The following is a 24,385-nucleotide window of genomic DNA, read 5'->3' as shown; positions in this document are numbered from 1 at the left end:
AATTAAAGAAATGTTAAAAGTGCTCATCAATGTTCAAATTTTCAAACAACGAACTCAAAAAAAATGTGAAAGGTGTTCATCAATGTTCAAATGCTCGAAGTTCAAAATTAAAAAAAGTAAATGTTAAAAAAACGTTCTAAAAAAACTTGAAAGTGTCCAAACGAAACGTTCTTGTCCGCTTGCTTCTGTTTTCCGTCTTGAGTCTTCTTGTGTCTTCCTTGATTATCTTCTTTATCTTCATCAAACGGTTATACGAAATTAAAAAATTCTGCTTCTCTTGATCCAGTTAAAATGCTGTCTTGAAAAAAAATTCTGCTTCTCTTGATCCAGTTAACTGCTTAATTGAAAAAAAACTCTGCTTGTCTGATTAAAATATAAATTTTAGCTTGTCTTCGTGTAATTTTCGGTTTTCTCCTATCAAACAATTATCTGACTGGTGGCTGGTTTTCTTCGTCTTCGTCTCTTGTTCTGTTTCAAGAAATTATCTCTTGCTTTTATTTTCTGCTTCTTGTCTTTATGTTAATTTTCTTGTAAATTTTGGTTTCCTCGCTCTGTTCCTTAAAAAAATTCGGGTCTTCCACCATGTAATATAATGTTATTATGTTGAGGTACTTTGTAAGGAAGACTCTTTACTCGCTTTGCTGTCGTAACATATATTATTTATTCAGAATATACTTGATACAATAATTGAATAACTAACTGACTAAGGAACAGAGGATTAGTGATGCTGGCTGTAAGGTGTGTGTTCCGTGAGGTGGCTGTGAGGTGTCTGTAAGGTGTGTCTGGGCTCTTCTGAAACTTGGGAGTATATTGGCTTCGGTTCATTTACATATGTCACTACGTAATCTGTGAGGGTAACGATTGGTTCTAAGTTGGTCCAGGGGTGTTTAAGTGGGAGTGATTAACGGTATAATAAGGTATTTCAATGATGAATAACACTGTCAAATCTGTACTTAAATAGTGTCAATCTCTCCTGGTTTAACGATGGGATAGGTCAAATGTTAAACTAAGTGTTTTCTTTAGGGATTCTTATTATAAACTAAATGGTCTTTTAAAACATCTGGACAAACTCTCCTCTGGACTTTCTGGGTCAAGTTTGTGAACTTATTGAATTCTGATACAAAGGTTGATTTCTCAATTATAAGTGAATATCGTTACATTACAGTAGCTCGCGGCGATCGACCTCTCGTGGACGGTCTTAGGCCTAGCCTAGCTAGGCTTAGTTTTGTAGGCCTAGCTGGTAAACATCGGTAACGTACGAACATCGTACGCTAGCTATATACCTAGCCTGACGTTGTATAGTTGCTGCATTAATTGTCTTTCTATTTTTGCCAGACTCCGTTGATACAAATTGGGGAAAACCCGGTATTTTCGCTGAAAAGTCAGGAGTCTTCCATTTGTTTTGGCCTCACGATCGATCGAAAAGTGGGCGAATTACAGGTGAAAAACAAAAATATCAATCCGCGCGCAATGCATTTTGGGATTTATAGCGGGCCGCTATAATTATTAGAATCGACTTATTTTTCACATTTTTAACCGTTTAAAGACAAAAAAAGTTATCGCAATAGGACCATATAGTATTATTTTTACATTAAATATAGTTTGTGATCTTAAATTAGATCTAAAAAACGTAGGGAAGTCTATTGTAATTCACTTTGGGTAATAGGGAGGTTTCGCAACCTTACGAATACGATAACGAAAACGTCATACATTTGTGAAACTTTCGAGGTGATCCCCATTTCATATTCGTAAAGCGTATTCGTGTTGACGAATATCACCAGTCATATTCGTAACTACAAAACGAGTATAGTTTTTGATCTATTTTGCACATTTTGCATTTGAATTAGGAATGATTCATGATTATAATATAATTATAGATTTATTGAAAGTAATTTACTAAAGTAATTTACTAAAATGCCAGGTCAATTTAGATAAATAGCAGTTTTTAAAGTCCTCACTCGCTTTGATGTTACGCTAGGCCTAGGCAGCCAAGCACCAAGCAACACGTACCACCTGCGCTTCGCTCAAATTTACCGCAGTCATATTTTGGACGCGCCTCAATATTTCGTTGCCATGCGAAACAGATTTTTTTTATGGCTTACGAAAACGAATACGTGTGCGTGACGTATCCGTTTTCGTTATTGTATTCGTAAGATTGCGAAACCTCCCTAATAGCTTTGATGTTACGCTAGGAGGCCTAGGCAGCCAAGCACCAAGCAACACGTACCTGCGCTTCGCTTAAATTTACCGCAGTCATATTTTGGACGGCGCCCACAATATTTCGTTGCCATGCGAAACAGATTTTTACTGGCTTACGAAAACGAATACGTGTGCGTGACGTATCCGTTTTCGTTATCGTATTCGTAAGATTGCGAAACCTCTCTAATCTACCAAGATAAACGAAAATTCTGTAGATCTCTTTTTAAGCGTAAAATAATGCAGAAGAAAATATTTAACTGCTCAAATATTATGGAAAAGGGAGGGCCTCAATCCAAAGAATTCTGAAATGAACTTAAAGACAGTAAACGTAAACAAAATGTTGATTCACTCTTAATACCTGGAACGTTATCATATACATCAAACAAAGATGATATGAAAAAAATCATTGAAACTGCACTTTGGTAATATTGCAAATAACAGTAACGATAAAATGCACTCTCCAGATATAAGTAACAGTCATCAGCAAGTTTGTGATCATGTTTTAGATGATATAACTATTTCTTTGATGATGTTGCTTAAGCTCTATCAAAGGCTAAAAATAATAAAAGTCCAGGCACCGATTCCATAACAAATGAAATGTTGAAACATGGAGGTGATCTCATGACCTTATCTCTCCAAAAATTATTTACCAGGATCATCCAAACTGAAAAAATCCCAACTTATTGGAATGAGGGGATAATTATCCCAATATGTAAAAAAGGTGATAGACGTGATCTCAATAACTATCGTGGTATCACACTTAACTCATGTGTAGCCACAGTCTTTAATAGTATTCTTGAACACAATATCTCTCAATTTTTAGAAGATAGTGATATTAATCTTGGAGAAGTCCAGGGTGGTATTAGACCAGACAGGAGATTTGAAAATCATATTTTTACTCTTAAAAGTATCATAGCCACAAGACGTGCTGAAGGTAAAAAAACATTTCTGGCCTTTTTGGACTTTAAAAAAGCCTTTGATTCGGTTTGGCGACTAGGTTTAATTAATGCTGCCAAAAAAATTGGTATTAGTGGAAAAATACTTTGTTATAACAAATATGTATTCTGATGTTAAATGTAAAGTTTTAATGACCTAGAATCAGATATGTTTAATATTAATGAGGGGTGAAACAAGGCTGTTCATTATCACCAGTTCTTTTTTTCAATTTACATTAATTAATTAAATAAATTAAAAAAAATAATAAACAAGGTGTTTATATTTTTAACACACAAATTGGCACTTTACTTTTTGCCAACGACGTTGTTTTAATTGGTTAAAGTAGCTACTGAGTATTCACAAAAGTGGAGGCTAGAATTTAACTTAAAAATCAAAAGTATTAATTACAGGACAAAGAGTTAATCCACATAGAACATGGAATCTTGGTAAACATTATATTACGGAAAAATATCTTGGTGTTATAATCTCTAGGTCATATGCTGATTCACATAATGTTAATGAAGTAATTAAAAAGAGAAATAGGATAATTGCTTATATTACCTCTATTATTAACAACCAGGAAGATTTCAATAGGGTTTACTATGGAGAATTATATTATTATGGAGAATAATAGGGCTACCCACCATTAACTTGCCTCTTCAATATGGTTATGTAACTCTGTAAGATCTTTAGACAAATTAGAAAACATTCAATGGCAAGAAATATTTTTAAGGCACCAAGAAATGTTGCCAAAGAGGCATTACTTATGGATCTGGATTGGGAACCAATTTAATATATACAAAATAAGTTTAGATTGTCTTACTTTAATAGACTTAAAAATATGGATGATAAGAGATGGCAAACACATCTATGTAGGTCATTAATTGAGGTTCAAGGTAACATTAAATGGAAGTGGATTAACCATATCAAAGAATTACAATTTTGACTTAGATTCTAAATTTAATTTAAACCCGGAGAGTCAGACATGGCTCAAACATTTTAAATATGTTAGCTCTCTAGAAAATGCAAAGCAATGGTTTGAACGAGTAAAAAGCAAGTCAACTTTGTCCGACTACTTAAAATATAAGCACAAACCTATGATATGGTTAATTTTGATTCTGTAAGTTTTGAAATTTAAAGCAAGAAGTAACACTCTAGATCTAGAAGGCAAAAAGAATACATGGTCGAAAAATACAGAGTCTGTTTTCTGCAAACTATGTAATAATACAGTAGAAAATACAGACCACTTTTTATTTGAATGTGGAAAACTTACTACAGTACTATAAGAGACTTACATTTCAATTTACTCAAACATGATCTTATATATTTTGGGTATGATTCTTTTTGGGAAAAAGAAAGTTATTCTTCCTTCTCTTAGCTTTGGAAACAGTCTCAAATCACAACACCACAAATAAATTTACATTATTAAAACTTTATTATATTATTATAACTACAGCAGTATTTGACAAAGCATATGCGTGTTTCTATATTAAAAAACAGACATCAAATCAAATGGAAAAATATGCTTCATGAAAAAGAAATGACGAAAACATAACACTATATATTTACACTTCGTACATTATGAGTATTGTATATTATAAAATAATATAATATAATAATAACATTATATAATTACAGAATAACCTATTCAAATTGCTACAAAAATGTTTCAGAAATTAAAAGACATGTATTTCTTGTATTATTATTTTTGCCAGTCTAAAATAAGTAAGAATATTTCTGTGAAAATAAGTGACATATTCTTCTAACTGTGATGCAAACTAACGCAAAATGAAAATTTGGACATTGAAATTCAGTAATTTTACAACTTGAAAGAAATGGGCATTAATCCATTATTCTACTTTCATACAACTAAAGCAACTTAGTGTTAGTGTTATGAATGTTAAGCTTAATTTACAATATGAATAGGCTACTTGCACAGTAACAGTAACTTGTGCATTGAATCAATCCCAATACTAATTCATAACATTTTGGATTTAAACTTTAGAAAAAGGAGATGAAGAGGAGAAGATAAAGCACCTAATGCAGGATTCAGCCTACGTATCAATACAATGATAAAAATAAACTAGAATTTAATTTGTCACTTTGACGAATTATAGGTGATCATTTTTATAATTTTAATGAAATTAAATTTTTTTAAACATGCATGTACTTTAACATACAATCAGAAAAAGTTGATGTAAGCCATCCTATGACATGATGCATATACGCTTATAGTGCTGAATTGTACCTATTATGTGTCATATATAATAGTACAGTATACTGTTTATCCATACACAGTGTAGCATAGGTGAAATTATGGGACTCACATCATGTTCTAATTTTTTGGTATGATGACGTTATCAAAATAAACTTGAAGATGACAATTTCGAAAGATAATGAATTGAGCAAAACAAATTTGGCATGTAGATGCGCAATACGCGCTCATCAAAATTGTTGTGACGAAAGAGATGAAAAAACTACTTTTTATATTCAACTGGCCATATCATATTGTCACAACATCCGATAGGCTTAATTTTTATTCATATCTAAATTTCATCAGCTGTCACAATGAATTAAAATCATCAAGGTCACCTTTAATTCTGAAGAGCTGTGAGATATTCAAATATACGCTGAAGGTAAAATTACTCGACCCATGTTATTCAAGTTTTTACGCATGATGACATCATCATAATAAAAATGGTGGCAACTCATGATAAAGATAATTAATTTAGTAAGCACATACTGAAATTTGAGCGAAAATCGGGCTCAAATAACAGAGATGCGCTCTATTGAATGTGATAACATACACAAAAAGATAGAAATTCCTAATTTTTAAATTCAAGTGACCATTTGACAACATTTTGTACGTCAAATATGTACATGAATTCATATCTACAACTCAATGGCTTCCCGAATAAGTTGGGGGTTGACGAAACTTCTGAAGAGTTATTTTGATTTTAAAAATGCCTTATTTTTTACCATTTTTAGCACTTTTGTGCAATTAATTTACGCATTTTGCCATATTTAACATGCTCGTATAGCGCTATGTGATAATGAATTATGGAGATACAATTGATAATGTGATTTCACAAAATCGCGTATAAATGATGTCACGGATGAGTGATCACACTGAAAAGCTAACTAGGACTAAACTAAATTATTTTAAGATATTGTGAAATTTTTGTGATTATTGACATCTAACTTTTTTTAGATAATTGACACACAAAATCTGTACAGAAATAAATAAATAATAATAATAAAGATTTCATACAATAACAATAGGTGATCATTTTATTCTAAATGATCACCTAATAATTAGATGATGACTATTCATTTTATGACAATGTTTTTTCAGTTTTCAAAAGATTTTTGTTTAATCGATCATGGATGTTCTAATTCCTGCGCTTTTAATAATAATAATAATAATAATATTTATTCGGCAAAAGTTCCTAAAAGTACGTTTTACAATTCATCTTGCCAGGAGCAGGTAATAGGCATGAGCCTCTTACTCCATCATTATTATAAAATACAAAAATAACAAAACTAAGTAGTACAAATTAATTAAAAACAAAACAAAGTTATAATGCTGCTTCCTGTACTGCCTCTCCTGTATTTTCGTCTACTTTCTTTTGAGAAGGTGAATCTTCCTCCATCTTTTCAGATGTAGATTCTTCTTCCTTTTTTTCAGATGTAGATCCCCTTTTCTCTTCAGATGCAGCTTCTTTTTCTTTCCCTTCAGATGTGACTTCTTCCTTCTCTTCAGATGTGACTTCTTCCTTCTCTTCAGATGTGACTTCTTCCTTCTCTTCAGATATGACTTCTTCCTTCTTTTCATGTTCTGATTCTTCTTCTTTCTTTTCAAATGTAAATGTATTCTTGTTCGATAAAAACTCTTCTTCCTTCTCTCCATATGCAGATTCTTCTTCCTTCTTGTCACAAGTAGGTACTTCTACTTTTTTTTCAGAAGTAGATTCTCTTTCCTTCTTTTCAGATACAGGTTCTTCTTCCTTATTTCCAGGTTCAAATTCTTCTTCCTTCTTTTCAGATGAAGATTCGTCATTATTTCCAGATACATCAGGTTCTTCTGAAGTAGATTCCTCTGCTTTCTCCACAGCTGTTGGTGAATTTTCTGCTGACTCAACTTTTTTTCCTGGTACTGCGGAGTTATTTTTATTCTTTATTTCAATCTCTTCTGTTTTCTTAATAATCCTTACTTCCTGACTTTTCTCATTCTTAGTTTCTGTTTGGTTCTGTTCCTCACATTGTTTATTTTCTGCTCGTTGTTCTACACTTGAGGGTAAAAAGCCGTGATCTTCTATAATTTTGACAACATCAGTGAAAATGTCATCTACTGTTCCTCCACAAGCAGAAACCTAATGCATGATGGTAAAAAATATCAAACATTACACATCATTTTTGATGCCCTATATGGGGCAACAACTTGATAACACACAATGGTTTCTCACACCTTTATAGGAATTGGATTAGATCTAGTATAACAAAGATGAAACATAATTGATAACAGATTTATTAATACAAATGAATTACTATTATAGAATATCAAATCGACTTGGATTGCTGAATTGTCATGCTTACTAGAAGCAGTACCACGAGAATGGAAAGATATAATTTGTTCAAAAATTGATAATGTAAAAGTTAACCAGGTCATATTAATACAGTATAGTAAAATGAGTTGTAAAAGCATTCGTCTCTATTTCATAAAAAAAAATGTAAAGAACCAACCAAGAGTAAAAGAAAAATGTGGGAAACACACATATAGAGAACGATTGATCACTGACATGGAAAAGTTAAGTAATTTTTTTACTGATTTACTCCATAAGTTTACCTCAGATTTTTTTATAAATTGTCTTTTTTGATAGATAATTCATTTTATATGGAATATGCAAAATTCAAATAAATTCATGTTATGTACAGTGTCTGAAACCTATTTGCTCAAAATTTTAAAAACCATTCCCTACAATTTTTTAAAAACATTAAACCAGGTCATAATATGTACGTTGATAAGAGAAACAATTCACTACCTGAATAGCTCGCGTTGAATGTCCTCTCGTGGACGGTCTTTAGGCCTAGCTAGGCTTAATTTTGTAGGCCTAGGACTGGTAAACTCTGTAATGTACGAACGTTGTACGCTAGCTATAGGGAAAACCAGGTATTTTCGTCGAAAAGTTATGGTTCTTCCATTTATTTTGCTTTCGCGATCGATCGAAAAAGTGGGTGAATCACAGAAGAAAAACGAGAATATCAATCATGTTGGGATTTATAGAGGGCTAACTTAAATTATTAGAATCAACTTATTTTTAAACGGTTAAAACCATTTAAATTTTTAAATGGTTAAAACAATTTAAAGATGAAAAAAGTTATCGCAATAGGACCATATAGTATTTATTTATCTCCGCCAAGGAGGTATATGTAATCGGTAGCGTGTGTTTGTTACTTGGCCAAATTGAATAAAGCTGATTAATTACTTGTTCCTGGTCCTAATTAAAAATTAGGCCTAGCCTAGACCTAAGCTATTTTAATAGTCATTCATATTGGGAGGGGAGTACAGAGTAGTCCAGGCTACAGGCCTATACTATATATAGGCTAGGCTACATCATCAGCAGGTTAAATGCCTAGCAGCCTACCTAGCATGTCTTAGTCAAAGATCTGTAATATATTAATAGAAAGAAGCTATAGAGTACTGTGACATTAGATATTTAATTATAAATGCATATTTCTTTCATATTTGTATTGTATATTATTTATTATTTTGATATGCAATCACAATCTAAATCAGTAAATAACATCAATTTCCGTTATCAATCAATAATATATAAACCAAATTAAAATAAAATAACTTCCAAAAAATTCAATTCAATTACAATTCATATACCATTTATTTACAAAATCATTGTTCTAGCAATAACAACAAAAAATACTACTATTCATACAGTATACTGTACATAATCTATGCAATACTGTAACAATTAACTGAGAAATAGCAAACAATTCCTATTTCCTCAAACTTTTCTGCACTTAGTTACCGGCCTAGTTACTTCATGCTGGATCTCAGGTGAAATAAACGTCAAATGTGACTTCATGATTTCCCGCAAAATTCTCTTCCGTGGTACTGCTGTCGAGGAATTTATTTTTTCTAAATACCTCGTCCATTTTTGTACATAGAGTTTCAAATCTCTTGGTTCATAGTAGTTCGCTATATAAAATATATAAAAGAAATATGGCATTAATTTTTATAGTATTGCATGTTTTAGACATAATTTTAAAGGTGTATAATGTAGGACTGACCTCTTGTTCTTTTAGATTTATTCTGTGGCCAGTTTCTGCAATCTTACTATGCTGTTTTGTCACAAGTGACACTGAGAGTTAATTTCTTAAATGCTCAAGATTCTCTTCTAAAGACTGGATTTTAATCATTGTAGCATGTCGATGTGCCGCAGCTTCTGATTTTCTCAAAGTCTGCTAGATGATCACCTGAGATTAAACAATATTGGTCAACCAAATAAATTTCAATCTGCATCAAAAATGAGCATCAAAATTATTATATTTAAAAAATGTTCACTATTTCTTGTAGCAGATAATGATAATATATGGATAATTCATAGGAAATGTGTATTTAAAGAGCAACTTGACCAATTGAGTTAATATGTAATGTCAATGTAAAGTTGAAACAACATTTGAATTTACCAGTCAAGATGTCGGCATCCTGTCGCGTGTTGAATATTATAACATATTGACACCTGGAAAAATAGTTGATTGAGGAAATATTTAATAAAGAAAAAGAGGTATATTTATAAATTACTGTAACAATTGTTTGTTTTGACAGTTATTTTATACTAACATTGTTCTTTAAATATGGAAGTACAAACACACATTTCATTGTTTGGAGTGTGTATTAAACTTTCTAAAGAGGTGGTTATGATTATTTACCTACCCTGTTTTATTCAATGTCTACCAGGTATGGCCTAACAACGCTGTGCGATATTGTTTTGCTTCTTTTTTTTTCACTGCCATGGTCTAAAAAACAATAGATGCAACTGTACTTTCCTTTAAAAATAAATCAATTTTTAAAAAGTACTTCAGTTTTGTGTCCAAACAAATCCAAACAAGAGAGCTAATAGCCAAAATATTAAACCATTATTATACAAATGTATTAATATTAAGGCCTAGCCTAGGCTGTAGGACTGTCACTCAGTCACACCAGCTAGCCTAAAAATACACCAGGAAAGCAATAATTATTATTATAAACACATGCCATTAATTATTTGGTAACAGTTATAATGATTAAATTTAGGATTAGGGTAATAAAAGGTTTAACTATTACGAATTTTCTATGTTTGGGCCTAGCTTCATTCTAGGCCCACATTACTGTCACGGTCATCGCGGGCGTCAACGCACGTTCTAAGCCTATCGCCAATCCGTTTTCTCGCCGATAACAATAACAATGTATAAAGGGGTTGCAAAATATGCGAGTTTTACTAAAAACTGAACCAGGCTATATTAACAAAACTTGTATTATTTTGTTTATATAATAATGATGGACTATATTCTAGTTCGTTCTTTTTCTAAAAAAATGAATTATATCCAAAAAATAAGTAAAGAATACAATGATATTTTCTACTTACGATTGTTTACTATTTCATTACACAGTTTATCTCGACTTCCTGGTTTATGTGCGGGAGAATATTTCAGTAAAATGGACAATATCGTCGTTTATTTATTAATTTATAGTAAAGAAACAATAAAATATTTATTTTTTAATTGAACATACACTTTTTTTAATCGTTTGGTTTTGTAAAAAATGTTTTACTACATAAAAACTCACGATAGCGAAATTTAATTTGGCGTTCGCGAAATAATGGTTTGTAAACAAAAATTATATGTTCGCGCGACTCGGGGAGCCTCGTCTGCTAACACTGAGGGCGCTTGACTTTTTCTAATATCTTAACACTAGTTGAAACAGCTGTGAATAGTACATCTGCTAAGTATGCAAATTGTAAAAAAAAACCAATGAATCAGAATAAAGGCGTAAAGGTGTTATTGAACCAAACAAAGGCTTTTACAACACCTTGGTACAGGCCCATGTTTCGCAGCCAATCAGCAACTCATTAGTACACAGTAGAGAAAACACATTTTATTCCCATTTGAGTATTGTATTTAAGGCAGTAGTTAAGATTAGCACTGCTTATACATTTGACTCCAAGCATGGCAGTATCTAGTTTCTTACTTTTACTCGTGGTTGGTATTGTTTTGACCGGTGGACGTGCTTATGGAAAATCAGAGCAACAAGATCCAAAAGGGAGACAATGTTTGACATCTCATGGCCGTACAAAGCGGGATGACCATGCTCAGTTCCCCAGACACATACAGTATTCTGACCCTGTTGACCCCACGGATTACGCTGCTTATTTTGCGGAGACGTCTGGTGTTCTTCGTTTGACAAATATTGAAATTATTCCAAGAAGAAAATTTTCTGTTGCATTTTGGATGAAGCTTGAAGGAGGGCAAGCTGGAAAAACTGGTGTTATAGGTAAGGTATTTATTTGTTATGTAAAGTGTATGTGTAATTGACGTCTAACCGTCGGTAATAAACTGCATTAATTGTTTATAAACAACACATGTAATGAAATTACATCATATTTTGGTAGATTATTTCATAGTTTTTGGGCATTTATTCATATAACTTATAATCATGTAAAATATTAGGTTGCTTAAACAAATGTGCGGAAATCGGAAAATGTAACACATGGAATAGACATTTAGTAGTATTATATTTATATAATTTAAATAACTGTTTCCCCAAACTCGTATACCTTAGATTAATAGCAATAAAACAAGAGTAAATACTTTAAAAGAAACACAATTCAACATGTTCTCTGTTATTGTACTATTTGTAATACCAATACTACGCCAACAAACTCCTTAATAAAGTTTAGTAATTCCGTCGAAAACAATCTTTGTTTTAGCAAAGTTTAATAATGATGATCAAAAAATTGTGAATTGTTTTTGAAATTGTAGGTCTTAGAGACAAATGCGAAGGATTATTAAAATCGAGTGACTGGGGGATTGGCGTCACAACCGGCAGGAAAAAACAAGATGCTCATCTGTATTTCCAGCTTAAGGATGACCGCTTCGCATCGGCTCCCTTTCGCTACCACGTCCACCGATGGTACCACATCGCCGCTACCTACAATGAATCAACTATAAAGCTGTACATTAATGGTGCTATGGTGTCTTCAAAAACTGGACAAAAACGCCCTATCTTCAAAGAATTTAAACGACAGTGTAAGGAGCTTGAATTTGGTGGCTTGTTTGAACTTGGTGTCCAGTTTAGAGGTGCTGTGGATGACATGCGTTTATGGTCCAGAGCGTTGTCACATCGTGAGGTTGCGCAGTTGTATAATAACCAATCACATGTATTTGAAGACATCTTCAGAAACCTTGTTTTCTGGGATCCGTTTGATAACTTCACAAGATGGTCAAGCAAAGAAGGTGAATTTCCAGAACTTATTCCATCAGATCTCTCCAGTAAGAAGCATGACTTAAGTTTGGTAACTCCAAAATGTGGTATAACTGTATGCGATAATCCAGTTGTAATGAGGTCGTATATAGACAGGAGTTCGCTGCGTCGTTCAAAAATAGTACGCTATCGATTGATCAATATAGCAAACGACGATGGTTCAAACCCACTGTTGTCACAAGAACAAATTGAGAGGCAGCATAATGAACTCAACAAAGCAATTAATAGTTATAACATCACCTTTCTCAGACACGATCATATGATAAGAAACACTACCTTAAGGAGCAAAAAAATTATTCCTAATTGCGGGTCTAAAGATGTTGGAAATGGCAAGTGTGATTCGAACTGTAGTCCAGAGTATACTGGCAATGATGGTGGTGATTGCGATGTTCGTAATTCTAAATGTCCATCATCTCTTATTGGTAATAAGAAGTGTGACGCAGACTGTAACAAAGCGTACCATGATTGGGATAGAGGAGATTGTTGTGATCCTGACGTCACAGACACTGCTGAAACTTGCTTTGATCCATCTTCACGATACTGGTAAGTGTATCTACAATATTTTGTTTTTATAATCTACATTGTGTGGAAATGTGTTAAAGAAAGATTCTGTCCATGTATAACTTGCCCTGAGCTCAATTTATTTTTTTTAAAACTACTACTGCTTATTGTTTATTGTTATTAAGGCCTAATATTGAATTTTATTTTCAGTATGTTTATTGGAGAAATGGAATTCAAGACCGTCATTGGATTGGAATCTGTTCAATACCTAAACATCTACGTTGGTGCCTACTTTGAAAAATCATTCTTGGGCGTAGCCACAATGCCATGGGATGTTAACGTTTATGGTACGCAAGGTAAGATTGTTCCGGAAACCAAATTTGTTTCAATTGCGTTACTTCGTATAATTTGAAAGAAGGCTTGTTGAGTAGGTCCTCACCGTATAGCATGAACAATCATTCTTCACTATTTATATTATTAGGTTTATCTAAACAACAATTCAGGAACAAAGTAACTTAAATTTAACCAACATAAGAGAAAGAAATATTAGTTTATATGTCTTTTTTAAATTTTTTTAATAAAACCGTTAGAAACCTTTAATTAAAGCATGGAGAAATAAGTTAGGATTAAACAAATATAATCATACTTTCATAAACAAGTTTCCTGTCTTTTGTTTTATCTAAATTGTGTCATTTCATCTATAGGTGGTATTATAGTACATGCCGATGCATATGGTGCACAAGAATTAATGGACACGCTTATCCACGAGGTTGGTCACAGCCTAGGTTTATGGCATGTCTTCCATGGTGTCACAGAGATGACTTGCGATGATGAATGTTTTGAAACTGAACCCAGCCTAGAAATTGGTGATCTAATAGCCGATACCAACCCAACACCTTCGAATAGATATTGTCGGGATCCGTTACCGAAAGAGTCTGATGGGCATTGTGGTTTAGGTCACTTTTATGACACACCGTTTACGAATTACATGAGCTACGCAAGTAAGTAAAGTAACAAACAATTGTTTATAATTAATATAATGTTTTAATAACCAAACTAATTTATTTGATTTACAACCCGAAACACTACCTTACGGGAAATGTGTTTCAAGAAAAAAGAAGATAGCAAGAAAAAAGACATCAACATTGTACATTTTTTTTCTTTTAGATGATTCATGCACCAGCACCTTCACTCCTCAGCAGGCGGCTCGCATGCATTGTTACCTGGATCTTTTCTTTCAGTCATGGCAACAAGAAAGAAGACCTTCAGTTATGCCTTTACCGCCAAATGTGATCTCCAAGTTAGGTAATTCGCTTACATTGGCGTGGCAGCCTCCACTTAGCGGCCACAACGTTGCGTTAAACTCTGAGCTGTGCCAGGAGTGCATGACAGGAGATGTTCTTATACAGTATGGTGACACAGCTTCCTCGCCACATTCTAAAATTACATATGGTGATTATTCACCGCAACAAGCAACGGGTTAGTGTTCTTACGCATTATTATATACATTGAGATTTAATATTGTGGCATTGTATCCGCATGTCTTACGCGTGTATTGGCTTTCATATGTAAAAATCCTGTTCAATTAATTATTAAATTTCTTTATTGTTGTATATAGGTCCTCCAGACAGTGCCAGATGTGCTATAAACCCCGTAGCTTGGCTGATAGATCAAAACGAATGCGAATTCTGCAAACTAAAGGTTAATTTTAAATATCCAGTAATCCCATCAAGACTGACTGTCTGGGTGACGACAGTACGCACTGATCGAGCAATCCACGATATTGAATTAGTGACTGTCAACCGAACTCGAATCAGTCTAGGTGCCCCTGACGTTTATTGTGACATCCCCTACAGCACAAGAATCAACAACGTTATGGAACCAGTGAAATCTGTGATAATCTATACAAATGGCCTCTATGTTGCAATTGATTCTGTCCAGTTGATATCAAAACCTGAGCATCGTGGTTGTAAGTCTTGTAAGCCGATCAAGTACCTCCTGACAAGAAATCCACCATTTGAGGGAGAAGTCGAGAAACTGGTAGATTCTACAACATTTGTGGACGAGTAAGTTTCAATGACCATTTCCAAAATAGTTCTATTAAACGAATAAAAACACTTTTATTCTTGTTTGTTTACCAATATCACCATAATAGAAAATATGTTTATTAATTTCTAGCTCTGTCAACAAATTTACAAAATATACCTACCGTGTCGGTGTAAGCTCAGAAAACACAATAACTGACTTATCACCACCACTTGTCATCGGAACGGGATTTAGCTTTTGTGGAAACGGTATTATTGAGAGGTTAGTGTTTATATCGAAATCTTCTTAAATAAAAGAACAATTAAGTAAGTCTATACTACTAGTGCGACAAATGCTTACTATTATTAGAAATTAGATAAAATGTGTTCTTTTTTGGGGGTTTTAGTGATGAGTCATGTGACGATGGAAATGTCTTCAACCACGACGGCTGTAACGTCAACTGTAACGAGGAAACAGATTTCAGTTGTAAGGGTAAGTTCTTGTTATGCTAATTGTAATTTAATAATATTTTATGAGTTTTTGTGTATGTATTAGTATTTAAATTGCGCAGAACTTTTAATTCATCGATTTATCACCATAAATGTAGCTGTTTACCTTAAAAAAATACTGTGTATTTTTTGTGAATGTAGTTTTGTTTTTATTTCAGGTGAGCCTAGCCTCTGTTACCGTTATGATAGTGACGGTCACTGCGAGGATTTTGAGAAGGAGACGAACGTTGCAGATTGTGGTTTTTATACTCCGCCAAGATTCTATGATCAGTGGGCTTCGTACGCCCGAGGCAACCCACGATATCAAGGAACAGAGTGTTCAGAGAGTAACATCTATGGAGAACCCCCGAGGGATCAGGTAATCAAATAACTTATGTTATTTATAGTGCTGTGTTTTGTTCCTAATCTCGGCTCCATCATCCCTTGTCGGGTGTATCCTTTCTCAAGCATCTGCAATTTCCTTCTGGTCTTCTCTGTTCTCGCCCAAGTTGTTCATGTATAAGATGAGATGTCGCTCCTCTATTTGCGTTTTTGTCTTAACTTTCTGTCAATATGTTCATCTGTTGTCACTCCCTTCTTGCTACTGCAGATGCACTGCCCATCCCCAACTTGCATCTACTTGTATAATGTTTAATTTATCATTAACTTAAACCAAATATTAATAGAAAAAGAGTACCATGGTAAACCCCGAAAAATGTTAAAAGTAGTGGTCTTTTGGAATAAACTACGATTCATTATATTTTTTTTTTATCAAAGGTTTGTAGCAACGAGTTAAAAGAGGAATTTGTATGGTATCCATGCAGGGCCGGTTTTCATGACCAAAATATATGGTTGAAGGTAATATTACTAATAATAATATACAGTTTATTTTCTGAATTTTTTGAAGACTATTGATATTTTTGAAAAAGTTGTGCAAGGTCAGGTAACATTTTTCCCAGTGGTGCTAACATTAGAACTTATTCTTTTTTGTAAATTCAAAAAGTTATTTATTTTTTGTCTGATGTTAGGTTGGGTTTCCTATAGAAGTAGTTGCGACTAGAGTTCTGATTTATATCGCTGGCGATGGTGTGACATCACGGACAACACCTCCTACAAGAGCATCTGTTACGTTAGTCGACACCAGAGGTATGCTAAAAATGAACATATTTAAATAAATTGGTTATAAAGATTTATTTACACTTTATTTCATATTAATAAAACAAAATAATAACTCTTTTAATTTTATTTTAGAAAGACCATTGTTTAAAAATGTATTTTAATTTGTTTGTATTTACATAGGAGTTAATCATGTTTTGAACAAAGATGTACCACTCCTGTGTGCTTCCAACCCAGCCACTTTTAATGTAGAACACGACCTCAGCAAAAGATTTTACTACTCACGCGAAGTCCTCATCGAGTTCGATTACAAATATGTCAGAATTTCAGGTGTTCGCCTAAGATCTTTGAAAGATTTTGACCTATACAATTTACAATCGTGCGGTGATGATGATCTGTACAATCCAGTTACCAAACAGTGTAACCGGTACTCGTGTGATATGCCCACATGTATAGTTCCAGAGGTGCAGCACGCAACTCTTAACCGACAAGTAGGTGATATTGTGAAAGAAGGAGACATTTATACTATACAATGCAACAAAGGTTACAGACCAGTATACAAATATAAGGTAAGATTGGTTCAATCTTGAACATAAATACAATATTAATACTCCATATGTATGCAAGAATCAAAGAAATGTAACAAATAGTGACAGATTAAAATGATTTCTTTCAAAGTTTGCACATGACTATAATAATATATATATCTGTTGAGAGAAATCAAAAGAGAGTATTTTTTATTCCACACCTATGTTTCCATGGCAACGGGCAAATTTCATTTTTCCTGGTTTTTTTTTAATGGATATTGGTAATGTTTTGATAAACGATATTTTTGTTTTATTTATTTGATTTGATGAAAAATAAATAGTTTATGTATAAGAATAATGCATTATGTATGTAAACTCATTAATTAGAGCTCGGACCTCTTTCATGTTTTTGTTTTCTTTTCAATTTGGCTTACATCAGCAGCAGATTCCACATGACCATCCTAACCACAAACAAACAAACCTAATACACAAACATTTTGCCACCAACTCTTTTATTCTTAAGCTTGGTTCCCAAGCGACTGTTTGGAATAATTTAATTTATCGCTTGTGATTGGTCAAATCACTTTGCTTTGCGTTACGTCCTTTACGTTGCGTCCTAGTGGGAACCAAGCTTAAAGCTTGGTTCCCACTAGAACGTAACGCAAGGACGTAAACGCAACGCAAGCGTTTTAACTAAAGAAGTTATAGACAGTTAGCAATCACAAGCGAATAAGCCATCGCTTGTGATTGGTCAATTCACTTGCGTTGCGTTACGTCCTTGTGTTGCGTCGCTAGTGGGAACCACGCTTTACGAGAGAACGGCTCTTAACAGTGTTATTGTCTTGCCAGATAATGTGTGTAAACGGCCAGTGGGAAGACCACCAAGTGATATGTACACCTGTTGATTGTGGGTTTCCTAACGTCCCTTACGCAGTGACTTCATGTCCAGAAGGAACGCTCTATGGAAGTACTTGTAATTTTGAATGCAATGCAGCAGCAAAAATGCAAGGTAATTACGTTTCCTTTCCTTTTAGTCAATGATTCCATTCGTCGAAAATTATCAAATATTGTTTGAGTTGATAGGTACTAATTTAAAAAATAAACGTGGCCCTTGGTTATTCAATGCAAACACGTTGCCTGTTAGCCTATCTTACAACAAAGTGCTATTAAACACAAAGACATTGTGTATTTTAGGAACAGATAACCGTGTAACCTGTTTAGATGATGGTGGATATTCTTTACCAAATGCATTTTGTCAACAAGAATGTGCATCACCAACAGAACCAGAAAACTCGTTTCAAGTTCCTAATCAGAAAATCACGTTTACCATTGGAAGCTACGTTATTTTTAAATGTAAAGCTGGATACCACATTAAAGATAATCCAAAGAGGTAAGTTGAATATTTTATAGAAAAGTTCAATGACGTTACCATTAACACTCATAATTCATCATTTCAAATCTTTTTAAAGAAATTTATTGGTATATCTGTAATATGTTTATTATTATTTACAACACATTTTAAACGCTAAATTTAACTTATCTGAATTATGTTTGTTTATTAGCCGACGAATTCGTCTAAAATGTGGAGATAATTTCGAATGGTTAGGTCCGTCGTGTGTCCGTAGAGAATGTACTCCTCCTCCTTCCTTCTATAACGGAGTGTATAGTTGCAGTAATGGCAATTATCTTCATAGTGAATGTAGAATTCATTGTCCAGGTACCATCGATAGCGTGGTGAGTATTTTTGAAAATTTTCTGTTTATGCCCATTTATACTAGGACGATAACGATCGACGATAAATAGACAAATATGCATTTTTCGTACATAAAACAAAACAAATATAAACACTTTTCTAGAACTATAACCATCTATGCTTCCTTTGATGAAAATGATATTTTCACACGTCCAATCAAATGACGTCATGATTAGTAAGAGCAAAAATATGTATTGTCACGATATTTTTGCTCTTACAACAATGTTATGGTTTGTGTTTATCATGACGTCATTTGATTGGAATTTAAAAAGTATTATTTTATCAAAGACAGCATAAATGATTGTCCTATAGTTCTAGAACGAAAACCTTCTAATTTCTTTTGTTTTATGTAAACAAAATGTATGCTTATATATTTATCGTCGATCGTTATCGTCCTAGTGTAAATGGGCCTTTTAAGCCATTTCATCTTTGTACCATTCTAGCAAGGCATGGGAATTTGTAAAATCTAATCTCGCAATCCTAGTCACTCGGAAACGGTCATACTCTTTAAATATTATTACAACTCTTTCCAAATCATATCCGTGGTAAAGCAGTTATTATGACTATGGAGTTGACGGACTTAAAAACTTGGTAGGATGTTTGTATTTGACACCAGGTGCAATAGATTTATGCTCGTTTAAAAGAGTGTATTATCGTCGTGTATAGCGCTTTTCTTTTGTTCTCTATATGTCACATATAGATTTAAGTCGAGTATAATTTTGTGTAGGCCTACAGTTGTTTTACAATTATTTACATTTGATAGTTAAACATAACTAAATTCCAATCACCAACATCAGTATGTAATAATAACAATGTTATTTTAATCGTTGATGTTCTCTTTAGGCTACTGTAAAGTGTTTGAAAAAAGGCTGGGATAAGACTTGGGATGAAACGTTTGAAGGTTGTCGTCAAAATATGGACTCTCACCACTGTCCAGAACCTGAAAATAGCAACGAAGTGAAGTTTACCTGTAATTTAAATACTTACACCATTGGTATGTTTGTAATATGTTTTTTTTTTGTGGGTTCATCCCACTTTTATTTCCATGCATATGTTCCTATCTATTTACATATATTTTTCTCTAAACATTTTCATTTCAATACACTATACATATTATTATATTGACAATGTTTGTTTTTATCATCTGTTTACGAACAATTTTTTACAAATAACATTTTCCAGCGGCACATTGTTTTTATATTTTCTCTACATCATTTCTACTAGTACTGCATTCCTCTTTTTATACATTATTATCTCTAACACAATTCCATTAACTTTTACTTACTTTTCCTGCAATTGTTTACATTTTGTAAATCAATTCATATAATAACTTTCAAAATACTAAACCAGGTCATTCCTTGCCTTAAAAGTTTACATTTTGTAAAAACATCTTTAAAAATATTAAAACCATGGCATTTTGTGTCTTAAAATGTACGTTCTGAGGTTAATTATGATAAAAAGAGAAAAACAATACCCGTAGCTCGCGTCGAATGTTCTCTCGTAGAGGTTCTTAGTCTACCTTATCCAGGCTTAGTTTTGTAGTCCTAGCTGGAAAAGAGCAGCAGTGTAACGTACGAGCATCGTATGCTAGCTATACGATGTCTCGTTGATTTCCTTCGGTAGAATCTGTTAATACAAATTGGGGAAGACCCGGTATTTCACTGAAAAATCTAATAATATTTGTTTTCCTTCACGATAAATCACCACTGAAACAAAACAATATTATTCCATGCTCGATGAATTCTAGAATTTATAACGAACAGTGTGTGTCTTTAAATTTAAATTATCTCTAAAGCAATATTTGAAATTTAGAGGCGATACTGTTTACTGTAATTGTAAGCCTACTTTTGGCGAGACAAGCCCCATGGGTTTTAATTGCTCTGTCTCTCCTCATCATTATCCTTTTATCAGTGTCTAGGCCATATTTGTTTTTATATTTCTGGTTTGTCAAAAAAAATAAGTAAAATTTGGAGTTAAAAAATTAGTGAGGTGGTTGTGTCTAAATACAAAATAAGAACTCTTTAAATCAAAATAAAATTTGGCTTGATTTATAAATAGGTACAAACTGCACCGCAGCCTGTGCAGATGGTCATGAAGCGATATTCGACAATGGTGAGCCTATAACTTACACGTGGAAATCGCGCTCAAAACACATCATCTGTACAGATCAGCGCCAATGGTACCCAGATCCCTCGGCTGTCTCCTGTGTCAAAGTCTGTCAAGAGGTAAGTTGCACTGATGCTAATTCATTTTACACCACTTTAAATATTTGTTTCAGCATTCTCCATTTCTCCAACTGGTTATAGGTTCAACAGTAATTAGAATGTTTGTCGAACATCTTGTTTTGGAGTACGTGTCTTATTGAAACATGATCAGTAGTAGGCTAGATGTTTCTTAAATCTTTTAATTGTTCTTATGGTCGATTGTATTGGAATTAGTTTATCTTAGGCCTATAGTGTTCAGAAAAGGTCAAATAACATATTTCATAGGTTTTCTGTTGCCAGCATATTAAATTTTATTAAGAATTACCGAAGATAACAAAACAATACAAAGAAAAGAAAATGCGAAAAATTGCTATAATACTGTAACATATACTTATTCTGTGTCATACAAGAGTATTCCGATGGTTCCATTGATGACTTTAAAAAGAACTTTTTAAGAAATAGTGTTGGTCATTTTAAACTTTAAATTTCCATTTTTTATTTCATCTTTCAGAACTTTGTCAGTGACGGATTTTGCGATAGAATTAACAACCGAGCTTATTGTCACTGGGACGGTGGAGATTGCTGCGTGTCAACTGTTACTGATAATGAGGTTATACCTTTCCCGCCAAATTGTGAAGCAGACTGTACGTGTCGTGACCCCAATGCTGTTGAGAACCAATAGAAATTAACCATTCCTGACAATTGTAATTTTCCGTTGGAAACACAATACAATAATTTGTTACTATATATAGGCCATCATATTTAATAATTTAAACGAAAAAGTTATTATATTCAAAAGTATCAGTTAAGTATGTTTGTATTATAAGATTTTTAAAGTAGAATCCTTTTTGTTATAACATAAATGCTATGAAGTCTTCAACGCATTGCCAACATCAGAGTGAACACAAAATAGTATTTTAATTATATCTATACATTCTTTTAGTGTAATACTGTGTAGGCTATCTGTGTAAATATTGTGTATATTTTAAATATTGATTCCGTAGAAATAAACTATTTTACTATAAACTGTTTGTGCTGTTATTTTATGGTAATTTATCCAAAGGTATAGACTGCGCAGCAGTTGGGTAACGAAAATACGCGCTCACTCTAAACCCAGGAGCCCTGCACTGCAGTGCCCAGAGGAAAAAGGCATTAAAATATGTCGAAAAAGGCTAAAAAAGGGCCTCAGATCTCTACGTACGTTACGTCACTGCTGCGCAGGTCGAGAATGGGAGGTACACATACTTGGTACTTGTAATCCATCATAGTCGTATGAATAGAGGGAAATTGAGGCGAAGCATATTGCTTATAAGCCCCGCTCGCGGTTATTATGTCATATTGTACAAACGGTGTGAACTTTAATGGATGGTTTACCCAAGCCTCAAGACCATTCCACAAAAGTAGGCCTACAACTCTAAACGAAAAAGAATTCCTTCTCAAGTTTAACTTTGCTTGATGGAACTTTAATTTATACCTATAACTTAAAGAGGAAGTGTAACAGAAGTTTAGAAATCGAAACAGTAACTAACTGAGAATATTTACATTTAAAACGCATTTTGAGAAGTTTTATCGGTGGTATTTCTAATTTTGAGAATATTTTCCATCGATTTTTTTACTGATTTTTTTGTAAGATAAACCAAAGAACTTATAACACAAGAATCGTCCAAAGCTTGTAACAATTGCGAAGAAAGGCATTGTAGGATAGAATAGAGCTAATGGGTGGCGCCATTGTGAGTAGCGCGCCCGCATCAAATTAGAAAGTCAAAATCATAGAGGGGATCTGCTAATACCATAGAGGCAAAGAATAGATAGAGGGGATAGAGTAATTGACTGAGCCCTCTTTAATAGTTTTGACTTCCTAGTTTGAAGGGGTTGCTGCTCCATGCTGTGAAATGGCGTCGCCCAGTTTGACCCTTTAACCCTGTACTTCCGATACTGTGTTTTGAATGCGAATTGAAGGAGATTCTTGTGTTATAGGTTCTTTGCATGGAGTAAAGAATTATTCTTTACTCTATGGTTCTTTGTAAACTAACCTTTATTTCCGTTTCAGTGAGAATAAATATCATTGTAAACACACTGTATTTCAAAAGATTCTTTGCAACCAAACTGCCTGTTTTTGTTTCTTTTCTTCTTGTCCTATTTGATTTTGATTTAATACATTTAGTTTCATTCTTACAATTGTAATAAACTAGATATGTAGCCTACATCATCAATAATGATGAAAATTAACAATATAATCAATATCGATCTATGTCTTTAAGTACCGCATGTAAGCTTCTTTATTTTTATGAATTTAAATTTATTTAATTCTAGAACGACGTTTGAACATTTTTTTTAAAGGACCGTATGCCCGTGTATATCTTTCACGTGTGTAAATTTGATGAAAACAATAGTGCTAATTATCAGCATTAGCAACACCTCAATTGTGATCGTATTGTGTGTATTTGTGGATTAACTTTAGTTCTGTGCGATGACGAACACCTTAAAATGCTGGACGTAATCTTCATACAAAGAAAGGCTTTATTTTGTATGTACACAGATGTAATAATACTGCTCTCTAACCATATAGGCTAACATTCTACAGTCGGCCTAATTTAAAATGTTTTATGTAATTGTAATAGTATGCACAAAATATATAAGCGCTTCATAGTTTTACTCCGGTAATGTTCAAATCAAACACGACTGTATATTTGTTTTTCCGTTAATGTTTTAACTTTGTATGAGACAAGCACCATTATTTCCACTTGTTTTGTGGACGAAATAAAGTTATCTTAAAAAATATTACCATAATGTTTTTGCAATCAGTAATCAACGCAGTTGTGTTTTGACGTAATACCCATTTGTATACTGTACCTGGGTGGAGAGAGGCAAGCGTCCTGCATAACTTGGATACAAGCAATGAGACGAGCGGTGGATTCAAACTCACGATCAGTTCCCAACGTCCAGCACTCTGTTCCACACGCCTTGTGTTAGTTGAGTCATATGTATACACATTTAAATTTGGACATAATATAATACTTAATAGGCCTACCTCTAACGACACTCAACTTAGGGAAGAGACTTTAAACAACAGAAGGCTCTAGTAACATGACAAGACA

General features: G+C 33.4%; 1 protein-coding gene and 1 long non-coding RNA gene across 2 annotated transcripts; one reads left to right on the top strand and one right to left on the bottom strand.

The window, feature by feature from the left end:
* Positions 1-9,116: 9,116 nt before the first annotated feature.
* Positions 9,117-11,084, bottom strand: LOC144838503 (uncharacterized). The gene is made up of 5 exons (XR_013611645.1): positions 10,779-11,084; positions 10,088-10,170; positions 9,841-9,893; positions 9,442-9,627; positions 9,117-9,349 (listed from the first exon to the last, which is right to left on the bottom strand). It is a non-coding gene; the product is annotated as an uncharacterized LOC144838503 (long non-coding RNA).
* A 157-nt stretch (positions 11,085-11,241) lies between these two features.
* Positions 11,242-22,313, top strand: LOC144838021 (pappalysin-1-like). The gene is made up of 18 exons (XM_078693358.1): positions 11,242-11,683; positions 12,172-13,216; positions 13,385-13,530; positions 13,879-14,175; positions 14,342-14,653; positions 14,793-15,240; positions 15,353-15,481; positions 15,606-15,691; positions 15,867-16,066; positions 16,465-16,545; positions 16,716-16,833; positions 16,987-17,372; positions 18,180-18,339; positions 18,525-18,720; positions 18,893-19,064; positions 19,927-20,077; positions 21,142-21,308; positions 21,799-22,313. The coding sequence occupies exons 1-18, from the start codon at positions 11,359-11,361 to the stop codon at positions 21,967-21,969; spliced, it is 4,590 nt and encodes a 1,529-aa protein (XP_078549484.1). The 5' UTR covers positions 11,242-11,358; the 3' UTR covers positions 21,970-22,313.
* Positions 22,314-24,385: the final 2,072 nt, after the last annotated feature.

The sequence above is a fragment of the Antedon bifida genome, chromosome 3 (assembly GCF_963402885.1).
Source record: "Antedon bifida chromosome 3, ecAntBifi1.1, whole genome shotgun sequence".
NCBI lineage: Eukaryota > Metazoa > Echinodermata > Crinoidea > Comatulida > Antedonidae > Antedon > Antedon bifida.
This window is presented reverse-complemented; position numbering and strand designations above follow the sequence as displayed.

Coding starts and splice junctions, on each gene's coding strand:
- LOC144838021 (XM_078693358.1), top strand. CDS start 11,359: ATGGCAGTATCTAGTTTCTTACTTTTACTCGTGGTTGGTATTGTTTTG. Junction 15,692..15,866: donor AACAGATTTCAGTTGTAAGG/GTAAGTTCTTGT, acceptor TTTTTATTTCAG/GTGAGCCTAGCCTCTGTTAC. Junction 19,065..19,926: donor CAGGTACCATCGATAGCGTG/GTGAGTATTTTT, acceptor TGTTCTCTTTAG/GCTACTGTAAAGTGTTTGAA.